At 52.3% G+C, this 20,456-nt stretch overlaps 1 protein-coding gene across 1 annotated transcript in view; it reads right to left on the minus strand.

Annotated features, from left to right (window-relative positions):
* Positions 1-309: 309 nt before the first annotated feature.
* Positions 310-20,456, minus strand: part of NLRC5 (NLR family CARD domain containing 5) — a gene marked incomplete at its 3' end in the record, with an annotated part of 57,712 nt that continues 37,565 nt past the window's right edge. Inside the window, exons 29-49 of the mRNA XM_082862548.1 lie at positions 19,182-19,265; positions 18,343-18,432; positions 17,882-17,947; positions 16,123-16,206; positions 15,952-16,035; positions 13,515-13,601; positions 12,922-12,999; positions 12,045-12,128; positions 11,637-11,720; positions 9,991-10,074; positions 9,245-9,328; positions 6,744-6,827; positions 5,020-5,103; positions 4,646-4,729; positions 4,434-4,511; positions 3,643-3,726; positions 3,481-3,552; positions 3,109-3,192; positions 1,836-1,919; positions 1,387-1,470; positions 310-421 (exon numbers count right to left, since the gene is read on the minus strand). Coding sequence (XP_082718674.1) covers positions 310-421; positions 1,387-1,470; positions 1,836-1,919; positions 3,109-3,192; positions 3,481-3,552; positions 3,643-3,726; positions 4,434-4,511; positions 4,646-4,729; positions 5,020-5,103; positions 6,744-6,827; positions 9,245-9,328; positions 9,991-10,074; positions 11,637-11,720; positions 12,045-12,128; positions 12,922-12,999; positions 13,515-13,601; positions 15,952-16,035; positions 16,123-16,206; positions 17,882-17,947; positions 18,343-18,432; positions 19,182-19,265 — 1,759 coding nt within the window. The remainder of the gene's footprint in view (positions 422-1,386; positions 1,471-1,835; positions 1,920-3,108; positions 3,193-3,480; positions 3,553-3,642; positions 3,727-4,433; positions 4,512-4,645; positions 4,730-5,019; positions 5,104-6,743; positions 6,828-9,244; positions 9,329-9,990; positions 10,075-11,636; positions 11,721-12,044; positions 12,129-12,921; positions 13,000-13,514; positions 13,602-15,951; positions 16,036-16,122; positions 16,207-17,881; positions 17,948-18,342; positions 18,433-19,181; positions 19,266-20,456) is intronic.

Below are 20,456 nucleotides of genomic sequence, written 5' to 3' on the forward strand. Positions count from 1 at the left end.
CATGCAATGTCACATGGAATGCTGTCACGTGTGACCTTCTGTGTCACGCATCACACCATGACATGCTCATTGTGTTACATGTTTCTGGCTGGTCATGCATGTCCCTTGGGATGTAGGGTAGTCTATTGGCTATACTAGGTCCTTTGTTGCCAAAAAAGTCCTCCCCGAAGACTGTTGCAGGAAAAACCTGTCTCCCCCTCGTGGGGCAGGGTACAGGGACAGCCAGCTGAGGCTCTTTTCCTGAGTTCTCTATCCCGGTGGGTGGAAGTTGGCATCACTCGGCTGCATTTGAAAGGTCTCGAGGGGCCATCAAGTGCCGTGAGGGACCTGCGGCTGGTTGTCGAAGAAAGCAAAGTCCAGCCTGGGCTCCTGGCTCTGCAGACGCTGGGCCATGTCCGGGGGGATGGGGTTATTCCAGAGGCTGTGGGGGCACAGAGACAGACTCTTCTCAGCACTGGGAGCTGCTCACTTATTGTCTTGTCTCTGCCCTCTGCCCAACCTACAGATGGGGAAACCAAGGCCCCAAAGGGTAAGAGCTGTTTCCAGAGTTACCTGGTAGGCAGCAGCAGGTATTAGGCCAGCATGGCTATCTTAGGGAGATGGTATCCCCCATGCCCACCCCGACTTCTTCCACTCAATCTTTTTTTTTTTTTTTGGCTACAACGCACGGCATACGGGATCTTAGTTCCCTGATCGGGGATTGAACCCATGCCCCCTGCAGAGGAAGCGTGAAGTCTTAACCACTGGATCGCCAGGGAAGTCCCCTCCACTCAATCTTCTTCCCCGGGAGCTAGCTTCTTCCCCAGGCCATGCTCATATGACACATTGGACAAATAAGGAAAATCTCCCCTTCTTTAAGACACTTTACTTCCATCGTCTGAAATTGTCATAATATATTGTTTTATAGAGCGAGGCGCTTCACTACTACTAGAAACCTAACACGTCTACTATGTGAGTGGTGTCCCTTAGATGCAATACCCTGATGTCCAGTGCACCACCTATACAACTGTATGTGGTGGTCCTGATGATAGCTACCATTTTAAGTGCTTACTATGTGCCCGGCATTGCGCTCAGTGCTTTATATAATCATTTACTCTGCAGAGCACCTCTCTGAGGTAGATACTATCACTACCTCCATTTTACAAAGGAGGAAACTGAGGTTCAGAGAGCTTGAGTTACTGATGCAAAGTTACACAATCGGCAACTGGCAGCGCTGGGATTTGATCCAAGTCGGCTTGCTGCCAAATCCCTGAGGGTGCGGTCCAAGTCTCTTTGGGTAATTCCCGACCCAGGTCCTGCCTTCTCCTACAGGAGGTGCCTTTACATTGTAGAGGTTGGTGTGCTCACCCCAGCCCCAACCATCCCTGCCCCTGCAAGTCCTGTTACCGAATGACTTGGATGCCAGACCCCTGCGCCAGCCCTTCAGCCAGAAGCCGGGCTCCATAAGCTGTGATCCGATTCTTCTCCAGGCTTCCCGACGGATGGCGGAGGAAGGGGAAAGAGACTGACGTGAGATGGTGAGATGGGGAGGAGGCGGCCGGAGGGGTGATTCCCTGTGTCCCTTCCCTGTGCCAAGTTGGGCGGGGGGAACAAAGGCTCCCCACACATGTGCTTAGAGAACTCAACATTCAGCAGTGCAGCGGGAAGGCGGAAGGCCGGGACCCAGGGAGAGCTAAGCTTGACAGGGGCTTGGAGTGGACCGGAGTGAGCAAATCCAGGAGGGCTTCCTGGGAGTTAGGGGCCTGACCCAGTGGACTCTTGGCTTTCCCCAGGACACAGGTCCCCCTTTGGTCCTCCCCACCCCCTTCTGGCTTCCCCGGATGTGCCCCTCATACTCCATTCTCTTCAGCCGGCCCATCTGCGGCAGGATCCGGGCCAGTTCAGCAGCTGCCTCGTCCCCGAGCAGATTCCAGGACAGCCTGCAGGGTAGGCGTGCCAATGTCAGTGGCAGGAGAGCAGTGAGGGTAGAGACAGGGGGCAGGTGGGGAGGGCTGGGGGCCACGGGGATGGGGGAGCGCCACGGGGTCCTGCGGGCCCTCCCTGAAGGCTTTACAAGGCACGGGAGGCTCCTTCCTACCTCCCCACCCCATTCCCGAGCCGCTCATCCCTCAGAACCCAGACAGCTTAGGAGCTGGCTGTCCTGAGAGTTCAGAACACGAGGTCTGTGGAAACATCATGATCCAAACTTCCACCGTGCGTACGCCTCCATCCTGACTTTGCTACATCCATGTACCGCCTGTACTATTTGTTTCATATTTTTCTTTAAATCAGTCCTCTGTCCCTCTTTTTTTTTCACTTTAAGAAACTGATCTTAGGAAACATTTATCACTGCTATCAATGAAAGACTTGTGTTAAGGACCCTAAGTAGAAGGTAGTTACAAGGATAAATACAGTGCAAACAATGGTATTAACTTCTAGCTGGAACCTGCGTCCTTCCTAAGGCGCTAACCCTGTGGTCTGCCCCCTGCTGGCTAAAAAGGGATAATCACCAGTGTTTGGTGAGTTAGCCCTGATCTGAGACTTTCTCTTTGGTGTAAAGTAATGAGAAGAATTAAAATCTTTAGGATGCAAACCTAAAATCTTGTAATCCCTTGTGTCCTGGACTTAAGGAAATCCCATTTTCTTCCACCATGCTCAGGGTCCCGGGCTAGTCCTGGCAATCTAGTTTATCCCTGAGGCAGCACTGCCAGGCCCCAAGGTCTGAGCACCTCTGATGGCCAAGAGGGAGGTGGGCATGGCCAGCGGGCAGGTCGGGGGGCCTGCTGCTTTCAGCCACTCCTCACTACCAACAGGTGGTGCGTAAATCAAGGCTCCATAAACCCGTGAGGTAGTCTATCCAGACGCTTCCCAAAGGGACAATCGGGAAATGGTCCTAACCATCTCCATCTGGTCCACTGCTCCTCTCACCCTCCACAGATGGGGAAATGGGCAGGAAAGGGTGAATGGCTTAGACAAACAACACTCGCAGCTCAAGTGTTAAAACTTCCTCGAGAGGAGCTTTGAGAAAGAATGACCTTCCCTGTACAAGATGGGAAGACCTCCAGGGAGGAAGGAACCAGGCCCCCAGGTGCCCACTTTGCCCAGCTCAGGGCTCTCCCAGGCACTCACATGATTTCTTCCAGGGCCGGGCAGAGGACGAAGCTGGCAGTGAGGGGCTTGGCAGTCTGGTTGTCAATCTCACACGACACCAGGCTGGAGATGGAGACGGAGAAGGGGATGGGAGGGAGGTATGTGAGTCAGGGGCACCCTAAGCCTAGTGGCCCTCTCCCCACCCTGCAATCACAGCAGGAGGAAGCAGAGTGGCCAGCATCTGGGGCAGGCTGGGAGTCTTAGGAAAGTGCACCCTCTTTTTTTAGTTCCAGGCTCCCCCATACCTGGCCTCTGTCACTTCAAAAGCCTTCCCAGGTATCAGGCTCAGCCAGAGAAGGACTGCCCCCTACAGCACCCCAGCTCCCCGGGTAGTCAGAGGAGGCTACCTACTCGATCTGCCGGAGCAGTGGGAGCCCCAGACGGAAATGTGGGACCCCTCCGGCCAGGTTGTTCTCTGCCAAGCTGCAGGGCAGGGGAGACGCCTGTGAGAGGAAGCCCAGACCACCCCCCCCGGGCCTGGCCCCCTGCCCAGGCTCCGCGGCCTCTACTCACCTGATCTCTTCCATGTGTGGGCATCCATCCAGGGCCTGGCCCAGGCTCAGTGCTCCCTCTGGGCCAAGATGGCTGGATGTCAGGCTGAGGAAAGGGAAGGGGTGAGGGGAGCCTGGGGGACCAGGTATGGGAACTGGGGGGGCTAGATCCCCCCACCCTGAGCCTTGTCTCAGGCTGCACTGCCAGACCTTTGACAGTCTCTGGGTAACTGCCCCCCTAACCCCTCTCCCCCCGACATAGGACCTGGGTGGGTATCAAGGGCCCTGGCTTTGGGGTCTGAGATCCCAAGTTCAAGGCCTGGCTCCTTGATGTATTCATAGGGTAAGCTTTCCACACCTCTCCGGGCTTTAGTTCCCTTGCCTGGAAAATGGAGCAAGTAGGAATCCCGGCCTCACAGGGCTCAGATGAGACCATGGACACAAACTGTAAAGTGGCAGGTCGCTTTCCTCCTGCATAGCCCTTTGCTGACACTTCCTCACTCCCCCTCGGAGACTGGCCCACAGGGTACGCTGAGCTATGAGGAAACTGAGACTCAGAAGGGGCAGGGGCTTGGCCAAGGGCCCACAGGGGGCTGGTGGCAGAGCCAGGACGAGGCTGGGTCTCCTGATCTCCCTGCCCCAGGCTCCAGAGGCAGGGGAGAAGCAGGTGGGGGAGGGGCAGCCAGCCCCAGCACACGCCACGGTTTCCCCTAAGGCAGGGCAGCTCAGCCGATGGGAGCCTCGGTCCCCTAGTGCTCCTTGGGGAACCCCTCCCGCTAACCCTGCACACACCGCGGGCAGGGGGCCACTCACTGCAGGACCCTCAGGTGCCGGGGCAGCCCCCTGGCCAGCCCCAGGGCTGTGGGGTCTCCCAGGGCGTTGTAGCCGAGCCTGGAAGAGGAGAGGGGATGAAATTGAGCACCAGGCTGGCCTGCTCCATACCCCTGCCCTGTGCCCACTGGGGGACCCAAGGGCCAGGTGGCCTGCGGGGACACAGAGGGTAGCCCACCCGGGCAGACACTCACATCAGCTCCTCTAGGTGCCTGCAAAGCGGGAGACACTCCGCCAACCGTGCTCCCCCTGCCGGGCCGATGCCATTTGCTGAGAGGCTGAGGAGGGGCTGACGTCAGACCCTTGACTCCCCCGTCCCCCGCCAACCCCACCACATCTGCTAGGGCCCTAAGAGACAGCACTCTCGCCACACGCTGTCCCAGCCTGATGGGACGGAGAGGCCCAGGGAAGAGCAGGGGCTGGGCTGGCTCAAGGTCCCCAGATCAACAGTTCCAGGAGGTAACCAGCCCCAGGGCCTGGACACTGAGGTTGGGGGGGGGGGGGAGCCAGAGTCTCCCTGGACCGTGGTGTAGCTGCTGAGGACCCGTCAGGAGGGCTGGCCACTCACTCTATCTTCCTGAGCTCAGGCAGTCCCGGCAAGACAGCAGCTAAGTTCTGGGCACCGGTGTCTCCAATCTGGTTGTGGCTCAAGCTTGGGGAGAGAACAGCAGGGGAATTGCAACCATCAGCCTGCCACCCATCTCATCTTGTGTGTGTCCTCATCCCAGAAGAGGAGGCCAACGTCTAGAGAAAGGCCTCAGCCACAGTGATAAAGTCCTCTCGCCCTATGTTGGGTGAGGACTCCAAACTCTTGTCTTCTGTTTAGGATGTTCTCCCTGGTGTCTGACCTAAATCCTTCTTGCTGCAATCAACACTCTCATAGCCTGTCTTTGGGTTTCCCGAGGTTCTGGGTCTGGGGTGATGCAGTATATAAGTGGGTGAAGGTGACGACACTAGGAAGTGAAGAGTGTCCTCCAGGAGCTCCTTGCTTCTGTCACCTTCCCCTGCCAAAGCTGTCTTGGGTCCGGGGGAGGGACAGGCAACTCACCCTAGCTCCTCTGAGCTGGTGGCAGCTCTCAGACTGGAGAAGCAGGGCCAAGAAGCCTTAGTCAGGAGTAAAGGCATTTGCAAGTGCAGTGCTAAGAACTCCACAGTTTGCAAAGCCTTTACACTTCCAGGAACTCATATGTCAGTCACAAAACGTCCGAGGGAGGGGGATGGGCAAGGTGGGCAGACTGTACCTAATACCCAGAGGAGAATTCGGAGGCTCAGGGAGGAGGTGATGGGCCAAAGACCCCCAGGGCCTCACAGGCAAGGTGGAAATGAAAGGCCAGAGCCATTGGCCTGGAGCAGTGGCCACATTTTTTTGGTTCGGCCAGGCTTTGCCTCTGCCCCTATGTCAGGGATCTTCAGGCCAGCCCAGCTGAATGTCAGTTTCACGTGTCTCTCACAACTCATCCTGTTTTCATCTATAAAAATAGTGGGCTTTTCCTTAAACCCAGTCTATTTATGGTCTTTTCTGCACTTGACCACACCCTGCCTCTGTGAATGGGGGGAAGAGACAAACGAAACAAAACAGCTGATGCAGAGGTATTAGTCTGAGGGTTGTTTGTTTTGTTGCCTTTCGTTTTGCAAATTAATTTTTAGGGAACTGCCTTTCGGTAAATTAACTTGGGGTGAAATGACCTGGTCCCCCAAACTCTCTGAGCTCATCTCCTACATGCTCTACCCTGCCAGAGTGGGGGGCGGGGACTTGGATAAAAACAAAACAATGCTTTGTGTCATTGCTTGGGTTTGTTGAGAGTCACAATATTTCATATTTTGAAAAATCACATGAAAAGAACGTGTGCTATTTGTTTCTCAAAGTGGCCAGGGGCACAAGGCCAGAATATCAAGGTCATCAGCTCTGAGGCTGGACCATCGCTACTCAAAGTGTGGTCTGTGGCCCCCAGAACTGGCATCACCTGGGAGCTTGAAATGCAGAATCTAGACAACCCACAACCGTGAATCAGAAACATGAACAAGAACAGAGGATGAATTTGTGCACATGAAGGGTTGTCCTAGGACTTGGGCTCAGCTCCTTCAGGTCACTTGTGTAGCGCAGAGGAAGCTGGTGGCAGTAAAAGGCAAGAGCTGTGACACCGACCTGGGAGGGTTATAGGAAGGTGCCGAGGACAGGAGCCACAGAGGGTTCTCAGGGAGGTGCCCCAGTGTTTCCCTAGATGGGTGGTCCCAGCAGAACTTGGAAGTACCTCCTCCCACTCACTCCTACGGGGTCACTTGGTTACTCACCGGAGGCTCTGCAGGAGGGTCATGTGGCTTAGTCCTTGAGTGAGTGCAGCCAGGGTAGAGCCGCCCAGGGGGAGGTGGCTGAGGCTGGAGGAGAGGAGGCCACAGGAGGACTTGGCATACTGGTCTTGGGTCCCTGACGCAGACCTTGAGTGCTCAGCAATGCCCAGTGATCTCCAAGACAGCCACTTACATCCACACAGTGTAAAAAAAGCCCCAAAAACTGTACAAACAAAACTGCACTGGGAAATCCAAATGCTGTTTCCTCTGTAAGAATGACTACAGCCATCCAGGCAGCAGTTCTATATTCTGAATCACACTAGACCCAGACTACTGATCAGTCATCATAGCGACCACATACCAAGCACATACTAAGGGCCATTTAGAGATGATATGATATACAGTTATCCCCATTGTACAGATGAGGCACACTGAGGCCCAGCAGTCACACACAGAAAGTGGCAGCATCAGGAACAGAACCCAAGGCTGTAGGATTCCCATTCCTGGGCCCAACCATGTGTTACCCATGGACCATGCTCCTTATGGCCCCACCTTGGGCAGGAGAGAGGAATAATAACAATAACAGTACTAATAATAATAGCAGCCAATACTTGTAGAGTGTGAATTCTGTGCCAGGCTCTGTTCTAAGTGCTTCATGTGTGTGATCTCATTTAATCCTCACAATCACTGAGGGGGTAGGTCCAGCTATTATCCCCAGAGTTAAGATGAGGAAGAAGACAGAGAGAGGTTGAGTACCTTGCCTAAGCTCACACACTGAGGTACAACCGAGAGGTGACAACCGTCCTGGTTTGCCCAGAACTGAGATTTCCAGGATGCGGGACTTTCTGTCCCAGCTCAACTGGGACAGTTGGTTACTGTGCCAGGAGTTGAACCCAGGTGGTGTGGCTGTTAACTAGCACCTACACCCCTAACCATTTCACCCAGAGGGACAGGTGGGAAAAGTTGGCTGGATCTGAGGGGAGCTGCTTGTTGGAGAGGAGACACTCAGAAACGACAGATCTGAAACTGGAAGAGGCCTCTGGGGAGTGAAGATCCATCCCTTTCCTTCAGACAGAAAGGAATCATTGGGACTTCCCTGGCGGTCCAGTGGTTAAGACTCTGTGCTCCCAATGCAGGGGGCATGGGTTCGATCCCCGGTCAGGGAACTAAGATCCCGCATGTCCTGTTCTCTGAAGCACTTCCAGCTCCTGGCTCTGGCCTGGGTGCCCAGGTGAACACACATATATGTTAAACGCATGAATGAGCCAATGGATGACCTCATTGGGCCTCCAACTCCACCCCAAATAAAAGCTTCCAGAAGAAAGGGAGGCTGAGCAGAGGTGCAGGCACATGGGGGGAAGCCAAAGAAACATCTCAGTGGGAAGACAGTGACCCTCTGGTCAAAGGTCTCCCTAATACCACCCCCTGACCCCTGCCAGGATATGCAAAGAGGGACGAAGTGGAAGAATTTCATTCATTGTTAAGGGGCAAAAAGTCAGAGAGCTGCTTTTAAACTGTATTCAAAAATGTGTCCAAAATATCTGGAGGAAAACTCACAAACTGCTCATTTACAGAAGTTTTCCCAGGGGGTGTCATTGCCAGGGATTTCATGTTCGTTGTTACATATTTCTATGATGATGGAACTTTTTATAATTCGTGTGTATTTTGGGTCAACGGATAAACTTAGAGATTAAAAGCAGAAGATGCCTTGTCACGTGTTCTGTCTCGATACTGTCACGTGTGTGCAGGATGGGGACCTGTCCTTTAGACTGAGGCTGTTTCCACCGTTTCTAAGAATTTGGTGACTCCAAATTATAGGTGAGAGTAAAAGTTGCCAGTTACTAAGGAAACGATTGTAGGCACATGGCAGTGGTCATCTATGGGGTTTTTTTCTGCCCAGAGTTTGTCTCCCTGTCTTGTGTTAATAGTCCCCTGAAATACCACCCCTGACTCAGTCCAGATAATTGGATGGGCATGTGACCCAGATCTGGCCAATCAGATTATCGTGTGCTTAGAGCCACAGTGATTGGTTTAGGGGTGGGCATGTGACCTGGGCTAGTCCAGTGAGACTTATTCTAGGGACTTGTGTTGTAGGTACAGGGAAAGTGAGCTGCAGCTGCAGGAACAGCCTGCCTGAGGATGAAGTAAAGAGATGGGGGGTGGGGAGGAGAGAGGGAGGGGAAGGGAGAGAGAGGGAGGGAGGGAGGGAGGAGGGGGAACAAATAGAGAACCTGGATCCAGCCAAGCCTGAAATCAGTTGCCTTATTATTTTCTGTGACACGAGTTAATACATTTCTGGGTTGGGTTGCTTTGACTGAGTATTCTGTTTCTTATGATCAAGCATTTTGATAACACCCAGAGCCAGGTAAGGAAGGAAAAGGGAGGGCATTCAGCTCACCTGAGTCCATCCAGGAGATTGACAGTGGTGTTCACTAGAGATGCAAAGGTTCTTAGACATGCTCCCAACTCCCCCGCTCTCACCCCCATTAACCACCACCACTTACTCAAGCCTCTTCAGCCGGCGCTTGCCCTCAAGGGCCCCCGTCAGCACCTTGGTACCCTCCTCGCCAAGTTGATTGTTAGACAAGCTGGAGGGGACCAAGCATGAGGTGAGGGTTAGACAAGCCTGCCCAGCCCCTGGAGCTGAGCTGTCAAATCAGCCCCCCTTACCACCCCAGTCCCCCCAGGAGGCTGGCTCTGGGTCCACAGATCCCAGACCACCCTTCCTATCCAGGCTGCACAGGGACATTCCTGGCCCCAAGGGTCAGGCTCTGGGGTCCCCGAGGAGGTGGGCACTGCAGTCACAGCTGACCCAGCTGAGAAAGGATGCCCTGGATGAGGGCTGCACCAGAGGAAGCCAGGGACAAATGACACACACACACACACACACACACACACACACACACACACACGCAATGATCCCTTCTGTCCCTTAGCTCTCTCTCTACCCAACACCCAGAGCCGCTCTAGGCAGAGAAGGACGATGAGCCCCATTTTACAGATGAGGCTGTCCAAGTCTAGAGAGGCACAGTTATTCGCCCAAGGTCACTCTGAGTGAGTGATAAAGTTGGGACCAAGAACCCAGCGCTCAGCCTTCCCCAGGCCACACCCAGAGTTGCCGGGCTTCATCAGGGAGAAAAGCGATAGGCTGAAGTCCCACCCCCCACTTTAACCAAAGGCACAACTGTCCTCCCCACCCTTTGCCTTTGCTGGGCCATCCCCTCCCGGACCCTTCCACCCCACAACTCACTCCAGTTCCTCCAGGTGGTGACAGTGGCTTAGACCAGATGTCAGGTGGGCTAGCGCACTGGAGCTCACACAGCTGGAGGTCAGCCTGGTGGGGGTCAAAGGGCCAAAGGGAGGCAGGTCAGGTAGGAGCTCTGGGTCTTGGGAGCTCTGGATGCTGATGGCAGAGGGCAAGGAGGTGGGGTGGGGAATGGTTCCTGGGGGGCAGTGGGAGGGGACCTTCCTTCCCTTCATAAATCTCTCCCATCAGGGAATCTTTAAGTCAAGACATAGCTTGGAGGCAGGAACATGGACTAGTTGAATACTTGTTTAAACCACAATCATTCAGGTAGCAACTTCACAATGTCTGTCATAATCAGGCATCACTGTGAAGTCTAGCTAGTTACTGTCATTTACCATGAGCTCTGCATCTTTATTTAAACAGAAAATGTAGCAAGTATTGGAGAGGGTGTTAAAGATATATTAGTACCAAAAAGAGACCTTCCCCCGATGTGATCGGTTGAATTAAAAGAGAACTGAGAGTTACAAAAGCTCCACTTTGCAACCATCATCCTTGATATTTGATTCAGGCAAGAATTATCAATGGATGCTAAAATTCGTGGGTGAAAGTTTGAGGAAGACCGGGATATTTACATCATCTTAAGGTATCTTCCTACCAGATAACTGGTTAATTACAAAGGGAAAACCAGTAGCTTTGCAAGTGAAGAAACCTGGCAGAGACCACCTTAACCAGGAGATCACAGTTAACATCCCCAATAAGGGGACAAGTAGGCATCATGTGCCTCCCGATGTGACACACTGAGATGAACACAGCAGCACCTCTGTGATATTCCTGCCCCAAATGCAGAACCTAAATCTAAGCATGAGGAAACAGCAGAGAAAGCCAAGTAGAAGGGCATTCTACAAATTAGCTGCCATGTAAATGTCATGACAGTGTGAAACACAAAGAGGGGCTGAGGACACATTCCAAACTGAAGGAGACTAAAGAGAGATGACAACTGAACACAGTGTGTGATCCTGGATGGAATCCAGGACTGAAAAAAAAATGCAATAAACATTATTGGGACAATTGGCAAAATTGGAATATAAACTGTAGCTTAGATAATAGTAGGGTATCAATGTTAAATTGCCTGAATTTCATACTTTTACTGGATTAAGGGAGAGAATGTTCTTGTTCTTAGGAAATTCACTGAAATATTAAGGGGCGAAGGGGCATAATTATACAACTTACTTTCAAATGGTTCAGAACAAGAAAGGGGGGGTGGAGAAGAGAGGGGAGGGTTGAGGAAGGAGGGAGGGGAGAAAAGAGCAAATGTGAAAAACTGACAAAGGGTTAATCCGGGAAAATGGCATATGGAGGTTCTCAGTCTTCTCGTAACTTTTCTATTAGTTTGCAATTATTTCCAAATAATAAAGAGAAGAAAAAGAAAGAGCATTCAAAAGGGAATCACCTTCATGCCACATGGCCATGTAGATGACCGTGAACCCTGGCATCATCTCCAGGGTCATGTGTGGTCCCAGCCCACGGGATGGGGACACAGAGCTCCTTTGAGCGCAGGGTTGGGGAGAACAGGAAGTGTGGGGGCGGGGCTGAGCTGCAGGGGGCGGGGAGGGCGGGGGAGGCCCTGAGTGAAAGTCTTGTCTGCATACCGGAAGTGCTTCAGCTCAGAGAGGGACAGCAGGAGGCTTTGTAGCAGCAGAGCACTGGCTTCGCAGAGGTTCACCTGGGACAAGCTGAAAAGGCCCAAGCATGTTACAGAGGATTTCAGGCTGGACACACCTCAGGGATCAAACATCACACAAAGATGGGGAGGCTAAGAGAGGGGAAAGACCCACCCAAGAGCTCCCAGTGGGGCAGGGCTCCCCTCTGCCACCCTGGGGCTCTCCCCCACTGGCCAGGTGTGATTCTCTCCTGCAGAGGGAAGCAAGAATGCTAGCGCAGCCCCACGCTCTGCTCATCTCCATCCTGCACTGGCCAGCCTCTCACCTATGGCCTGGAGCGGGCACTGGGGTCAATCAGAGAACTCAGGGCCCCAGACAGCGTTTCAGGGTGCTGACCTGAGCTGCCGCAGCCGGGCGCAGTTCTCCATCAGCTGCCTGGCAAGAAGGCTGTGGTGGGTCCCAAGGTCACAGTGAGCCAGCCTGGAGGTGGAGAGGGAGGCAGCAGCTTCTAAACACCTGGCTCAGTACCAGGGACTCAGTCCCTACCTGCAAGGAGCGTTTCTTACGGTGGTAAATAAATGCTAATCAAATAAAGTCCCCCAATTTACTAATCAATCATGGGAAGTACTATGAAGGAGAGGTCAGGATGGGGCACCTGGTATGGCCGTGCAGGTTGTTCACTGCACAAGGAGACCCAGCCAAGGAAGTGAGTTGGGGTTGAGATCCAGGTATGGTCTAGTCCTCACAATGTATACTTGCAGGGCTGCATTCCCCCAAAGAGGTGACATGTTAATTTCCAGAAACGTGCTATATGGATTAGAGGAGCTGTGAACCCAGGCATCTGTTAAGAATGGATGATGGGAGGACTTGACTAAGTCTGGGTGGGTTGGAGGGGCCTCCCTGAGATGGTGGCATTTAAACTGAGACCTGAAGGATGAGGTCGAGTTAGCCAGCTGAAGAAGGATGAAGAAGGAAAGGGAGGAGAGAATATTCTGGGCAGGAAACAGCCTGTGCAAAGGCCCTGAGGTCAAAGAGAGCAAGGTGGTGTTTAAGGTACTGGAAGCTTAGCTGGAGCCTAGACTGGGGTTTGGGGTAGGGATAGATAGCATGAAGAGGTAGGCTGGGCTAGATCTCACAGGCCATGTAGAGACTTTGGGCATCAAAGGACTCTGAGCAGGGGCATGAGAATTATTGGTCAGAAGCAGCAGTACCCCCCTCTCCCCCTCCCTCCATCACCAGCCTCTCTCTTGGGGCCCCAGGTACTGGGTCTCACCTGAGGGTCATGGCTTCTGGGTTCTCCTGATGGGGAAATTCCAGCTGGATACAGAGCTGCTGCTGGGTCTCGGAGATGCTGAGGAGGGAAGGGGTAGCCAGCGTGAGGCCCACAGCAGCTTTCCCGTATCGGCTGTGCTGGGACTGGGGCTGCTTAGCCGACTGAGCTCCCAGACCCGGTGGGGATCTGGACGTAGGTCAGTGAGACACCAGCGCCTTTGCTCTTAGCTAGTCCATGGGATCCTGGCACCTCTGGTCACAGAGCCATGGTGTGTGTTACTGTCACCAGGGGCCCCTTCCAGACAACCAGCATTGACTTCCAGCAGTGTCTGTCTGGGATCTAACAGCTCTTGGTCTTGAACCTGGGGCTGCCTCCCTCTCTCTGGTCCTGCGGCTTGCCTACTGCACAAGTCCCAACAAGTCTGTGTAGCCCCTCACATATGCCCCAGGAGCTCCTGCCATCTTGGGGACCCAGAGAACTCACTAGGGATGCAGCTATTACCCCACAGGACAAGAGACCAATGTCTAGATGACGGATGGTCCCAACGGTCATGAAAAGATGAAGAACTTGAGGGGCCTCCTCCCTGGACTTACCTTATTTCAGTGATGTTGCCTGAGGCTTGGGCACAGACTTCTAGCAGCGTGAGCACCCCGGCTTTGCCCACCCACGGCTCCTCCACCCTGTCACAGAGGTGGACACAGACGAAGGTCGCCTAGGGTTAGTGGGGGCGGGGAGGAAAGTGCCAAGGGGGCTGCCTAGAGGCTTTCTGGGTTTTGCTGATTTTAAAAACAATAAAATTTAAAATTAGGCATAAGCATAAAACAGAAAATTAACATCATCCTTGTTCTAACAGTTATGCAACCGTCCAAAGGGAAAATATTATTTTTTTAAACAATATTTTTAGGTTTAAGGAAAGGTCTACATAACGTCACGTTGCAAAGATAAGGAAATAAAACTGTATATGAAACATGATCCCAATTTTGTATTTAAAAAAGGAAAAATATATATGGAAAGGGAAAAACGCATATGGTGAGGAACAGGGAGACAGAGCTGTGAGAAAAATATATTAAATGTTAATGATGATTGTTTCAATTGTAGAATTCTCTTGAAGTGTTTTCATTTTATTTCCTCTTTAGTTTTCAGTATTTTCTGAACTTTCTACAATGTGTATGCATTAATTTAAAGATTTTTTTGGATGTGAACCATTATTTAAAAGTCTTTATTGAATTTATTACAATATTGCTTCTGTTTATGTTCTGTTTTTTTGGCCACAAGGCACGTGGGATCTTAGCTCCCCGACCAGGGATTGAACCCACACCCCATGCATTGGAAGGCGAAGTCTTAACCACTGGACTGCCAGGGAAGTCCCTGTATGAATTAATTTAGAAGCAGGAAAAAAGAGAGCTGTTTAAAACATTGCTGCTTCTAAAGTTATGTTGAATTTTTTTTTCAAAGGACTATTTTCTTCTTACGTTCTTCTGGGTTTTCCACAAATTTCTACGAGGAGTACACATTATTTTTAGAGTAAGACAAGTTTTATTTTAAAATGCTATTTGGGGTGATCTAGCGATTCTACACCAAAGAATTGAAAGCTGAGATATAGAGATATTTGTACACCTATGTTCGTAGCAGCATTATTCAAAATAGCCAAAAGGTGGAAGCAACCCAAATGTCCACTGATGGATGAACGGCTAAAGAAAATGTGGTGTGTACACACAGTGCAACATCATTCAGCCTTAAGTAGGAAGGGAAATTCTATAACATGGTACAACAAGGATGAACCCCGAGAATATTATGCTGAGTGAAATAAGCCCATCACAAAAAGACAAATACTGTATGATTCCACTTGTATGATGTACCTAGAGGAGTGAGATCCACAGAAACAGAGTAGAAAGGTGAGTAGAAAGCCAGGGACTGGGGGGAGGGGAAAATGGGGGGGGCGGTTAACGGGTACTGAGTTTCAGTTTTGCGTGAAAAGTTTCGGTTACACAGCAATGTGAATGTACTTAACACTACTGAACTGTGCACTTAAAAATGGTTCAGATGGTAAATCTTATGTTATGTGTATTCTACCACAATTTTTAAAAATGTCATGTTGGGGAACAACCAGACTCTATGTGCCTCATCGTGGGCTGAGTTGAAAAGTGCACAGTATTGGCCATGAAGTAGGTAGTTTTAGACACAAATCCCATGGAGCCTTTCCAGTTCCAGGAGAGTCAGGGGTTAGAGGAACAAACTCAATGACATCACAAAGAAGCACCAGACAGAGCTAGAAAGTGGGACGGTCTACAGCACAGGGGACCGATTTTGTCCACGGTTCACCCATTAAGAGTCCGAAGAGCCATCACCACTCCATGCAAATGGGGACCTGGACGGGATCCTGGATCCAAAGAGCCAGCCGTCCCATCTGGGGAGAGCGGGAGGTTTTAGATTGGACTGGGTAATACCTGACACTAAGGAATTGCTACTGATTTTTGTAGGTGTCCTAACTCAACTGTGATTATGTAGAAAATGTCCTTATTTTTTAAAGACTTGTGGTGAAATATTTTGGAGTGATATTTTATGAGATCTATACCTTACTTTAAGACACTTCAGCTAAAAAGTAAAAATTCGAGGCAAATATGGAAAACCAGGAACAACTGTCAGAACTAGGTGATGAGAAAATGGGTTTTCAGAATTGTTTTTCTACTTTTTGGAATCTTCTGTTTTTCTGAAAGTTTTAAAATGATCGCAGTGAACATACAAACATGCTATTTGTTACATGTTATTTCTGACCTCAGCTCGGTGTCCTTTTCAGTTTCCTCTTTTTCTGAAGTCTCCAAACATAGGCCCCACCTTGGGGAGGGAGGCTTCTCTGCGCCTGAGCGGGTTTCTGGGACTAATGGGCAGGGTGGTCCTACAGGCAGGTGGCAGGGCTCTGGACGCAGGAAACGGCTAAGACCATGACCTCGGGGGGACCCATACTTCAGAGCCCACCTCTGCCCCCCATTGCCACCACGGCCCCCTCCCAGGGTCACGGGCAGGCGATACCTGAGAGTGAGAAGCCCTGCCGGCCACTTTAGCAGACCCAGGAGGATGGTTAGCTGCTCCAGGCCCAGGAAGCACTGGGTCAGCCTGCAGACAGAGGTCAGTTACCAGGGAGGTTCTGGCAGGGACTCTCCACCCCTCAGCTGCCCCCACGGGCGGGGCCTGGTCACTCACGTGAGCTCCGTCAGCCACAGGGCCTGGCTCAGGCCAGTGGCCAGTCTGGGCACGTGCTCTGGCCCGAAGCTGCACTCGCTCAGCCTGAGGGCAGAGGGCAAGGGTCAGAGTTTGGGCGAGGCCTGTTGGGACTGCCAGGACCCACGGGGGAGCCTCCACTGAGTGCGAAGGCCTGGACCAAAGGCCTGAGAAAAGGCCAAAGATGCAACCCCTGCTCTGGGAGCTTCTCTTCTCTTTGGAAAGACACCTCCCAAGAAGGTGCGAGGAGTCAGTCATTTACTGAGCCCTGACTATACGGCAGGCCCTGGGCCAGCCTCTGGGTGCACCATGTGAGCACGCAGGAGTGCCTGCCTTACAGGTAGTATCTCACTGAACCCCAAAAGCATCACCTACAGAGGGAGAAAGTGGCCAACCCGAGGACACACAGCTGGTAAGAAGTAGGGACAGATTCGGGTTTCAATCCAAGTCAGCCTGACTCCACACCCCAAACCCATGACCGCTTCCCTAGTCTCCAGTACCACCCTAGTTCAGGCTCCCTCGGGGGCAGGAGGGACTGGGATTCTTGCTGTGGCCCTGCCCTCCCACTGCCTGGCCCCGTGTGGCCGGCAGACAGGCCTCGGGACACTGTCTCACAGACAGACGGGCTGAGAAGAGGGCCCAGCACAGCACCACGGGGCCGCTCCCTCTCATAGGACAGGGGCCACCAGAGGTGTCCAGGAGGGGCTGACATGTGAGCTGGGTCTTAAAGGATTAAGAGAATTTGATCTCAGAAAAGGTAGGGAAGAAAACGTCAGGCTGAGTGCGCAGAAGCAGGGAAGCTTCATCAGGCAGTGCGTGTTTGGTGAACAAAGATCCCTTGTGGCTGGATTTGTGCGCACATGTGCTGTGTGTGTGGGTGGGTGGTATGTGGTGTGTATATACTTGGTGTGAGGGTGGTGTGTGTGTGGAGTGGGGTGGGGGGAGTGAGGAGGAATATGGCGGGAGGTGACAGCCAGATCAGACTCTGAGGGAGAAGACCAGGCCAAGGAATTTGGACTTTATCCTGAGGGCAATTGGGAGCCCCCGAAGGGCTTTGAGCAACGGAGTACCACATTCAGATGTGTGTTGGGAAGACCCCTCCAGGTGCTGTGGGATGATTGGAGGAGGCCTAGCCAGAGGCAGTGGACCGATTCAGAGGCCACGACCAAAGGTGAAGTAAGACATGTGGAGGAACTAACCCAAGGCTGAGAGAGACAGACAGAGCTCAAGGCTACCGGGGGGGATAATAATAACGGTAATAATAAACAACTGGTACAACACTCAAATAAGCCAGGGCCTTTCCAAGCACTTTACATATATTAACTCATTCAATCCTCACAATAACCCTAAAGGGTAGGTCTCGCTATTATTCCCATTTTACAGATGAGGAATTGAAACACAGAGAGGTTAAGTCACTTGTCCAAGGTCACACAGCTGCTAAGTGGTAGAACTAAGATTTATCCCAAGTGGCTCCAGAGTCTGATCTCTTAACTCAGAAGCCTCCAGACTTATAGTTAGGACGTGGCTAAGGGGCACAAATACCACTCAAAGGCCCAGCCCAGGGGCTGGAGGTAAGGGGAGATTGGGGGCAGATGTGGGGGAGAGGCAAACCCAGGCAGTAGCTTGAAGCAGGGTGTGTGAAGGAGGACAGGACCCAGAGAGGAAGGAGGCATGGAGGCCACCACAGGGTCAACCTCCTCTCCCTTGTCCCCCCTTCCCGTCCCCCCAGACCAGAAATTACCTCAGTGTCTTCCTAGCCTCCTCCTGTCGGGAGAAGTGAACCCAGAAGCTCTGCTTGGAGCCCAGGCTGCAGAGAGAGGGGCGTATGGAAGCCGAGGGCCCAGCTTCGCCGGCATCCTTGGGACCCAGGCACCAGGGGGTGCGGGAGGGAAGGGGGCTGGGTCTTCAGGGGCAAGGGCGGGTGGAAGCCACGGGAGAGACCCTCGACGACCAGAGGAGAGACCCGTGCCGACCCGAGGAGACTCCCACCTCCTTCTTCAAGGACCCCAAACCTGGTGTTCCCTAACCCGTGGCCTCCCTAGGCCCTGTGGCACACGGGCCTCAGAGGATGGAAACTATGATCCCACGTTCAGTGAACCCTGAGACTCAGAGAGGGCGGAGGTTGCCCAAGTCACACAGATGGAGGGCCACTGAGTGTGCGAGTCTTGCTTCCCCACCAGCGTGGCACCAACGTCGCCTTACTTCACTGAGGCCTCCCGGATACGTGGGCAGGAGGGGAGAGTCTCCACCAGGCACAGGACACTTTCCTGAGAGATACCGTTGTGGCTTAGACTAGAAGAGAAAAGAGGTTCAGGATGGGGGGGTGGGGGAAGCACCTCAGTGGAGCCCTGCCCAGCCCCCCTCGTCTCTTCCCTTCCAGCTGTCATCTCCCAGAGGAGCGTCCTCAGTGTCCGAGTGTCCGTTCTCCAGGTGGAGACACTGAGGTCCAGAGAGAGGCCAGAGGGGCGCTATCCCCACACGGGGCAGGTCAGGCACCAGACTGTGAGTCTCTGAGAGCTGCCCCTGTGGTCTGAGACTGCGTGACGATGAGGCCAGGCTGGCAACTCCAGCCCCACAGGGGTCAGGGGTGCCCAGAGCACAGTCTCCCAGGTCACTGGGGCGACTGAGTGAGTGAGGATGACTTCCTAGGGACCCTCCCTGCTGCGGCGACATCCGCAAATCCGTGTCTCATAGATTTGGTCAGAGGAGCTTCAGGGATGGGATGGACCAAGAGCCAGGACAACTGAGACCCAGCAGCTGGTTAGAGATGAACGGTTGCTCCCTACCCGGAGTCAGCTTGGATCACCAAGCTTTAGCCACAGCCTTTCCTGGGTGTCTGGTGGGAGCTCTGCCCATAGCGGGCAATGAGGGAAGGAAGAAAGGACCCAAGGTAGGCAGGGGTCAAGGTAAGAATCAGCCCTTTCCCCTTCCCAGCCCTTGTCCTCTGCAGTTCTCTAGGGATGACTCAAAAGAAGCCCACTAATGTTCTTGGCCCTGGGGAGTCTTCCTCCTTGCTGTCTTTGAAGCTGCTCGACACTTACTCAAGTGAACCGGAGATGGGCACCTGAGGGAGACATTCCAGGAGGCACCTGAGCCCGGCATCACCCAGCAGGTTTGCTGAAAGGCTGCAAGAGGTACGAGGAGGTTGTTGGTGCTCAGACGTGCCTTCTCTTCAGTTACCATCACTGCTACTCTACCCACTCAGCACTGCCATTATCCCCTCCACCACTCTGCACTACTTCTGTTCCAACAGCACCGTCATCACCACCAGCACCATCCCATCACTGCTACTAGGCATCACCACTAGAATTATCACCACCATCCCCCTCATCAGCACCACAGTTAACCAGGCCTCATCTTCCCGTTCAGTATCTGGTGGCCACTCCCAGGACTCACGTGCCTCCAGCAGGCTTTCAGGGGTTAGAGAAAAACCAATTAGCTTTTGCCATGCACTTGGCCTGCATCCGTTGGGAGCCATAATTTTTGAACAAGAGTAAATTCAGGAAAAAGAAAGATATTTGGAGGATGTATTTATCCATCACATTTCTTCTTTTAATTTGAGAATGCAATATCTGAAATTGCACTGGAAGACTTTCTTATTTCCCTTTATTGTAGCATTCTATGGTTTTAGCTACAGTTTAAGAAACAATATAATCAGCATGCCCGGGAATATCTGATTTTTGTCCTGCATCTTTGAACTCATTTTGCCCCTGATTATGACACTTTTTTTTTTGTTTTTTGCGGTACGCGGGCCTCTCACTGTTGTGGCCTCTCCCATTGCGGAGCACAGGCTCCGGACGCGCAGGCTCAGTGGCCATGGCTCACGGGCCCAGGCGCTCCGCGGCATGCGGTATCCTCCCGGACCGGGGCACGAACCCGTGTCCCCTGCATCGGCAGGCGGACTCTCAACCACTGTACCACCAGGGAAGTCCCTGATTATGACACTTTTAAGCCTTGTTTATTTTGTCTTTTCCTGAGAAATTTTAAAAATGAAAAACTAGTTTGTCTCAGGAAGACACTTAATAAAGTAATCTTTAAAATAAGCAAAAGTTCCCTCTATAATGAAAAAACAGGAAAACTTAAAGACATCTTGCTTATTCATCTTTCTTTAAAATACATGATTTTCATCAGCCGCATTTCTCTCCTTGGCCACATCACAACAGGAACTTAAATTGTGTTTTTTCGGGTAGACAGCTCTCTTTACATCCTGCTTGTCCTAAGCTGGACTCCTAACAGTTTTGAGCAAAGACCGCATCGTACTAGTTGTGTGACTTAGGGCAGGTTCTTAAACTCTCTGTACCTCAGTTCTCTCATCT

The sequence above is a fragment of the Leucopleurus acutus genome, assembly GCF_964270905.1.
Source record: "Leucopleurus acutus genome assembly, chromosome: 20".
NCBI lineage: Eukaryota > Metazoa > Chordata > Mammalia > Artiodactyla > Delphinidae > Leucopleurus > Leucopleurus acutus.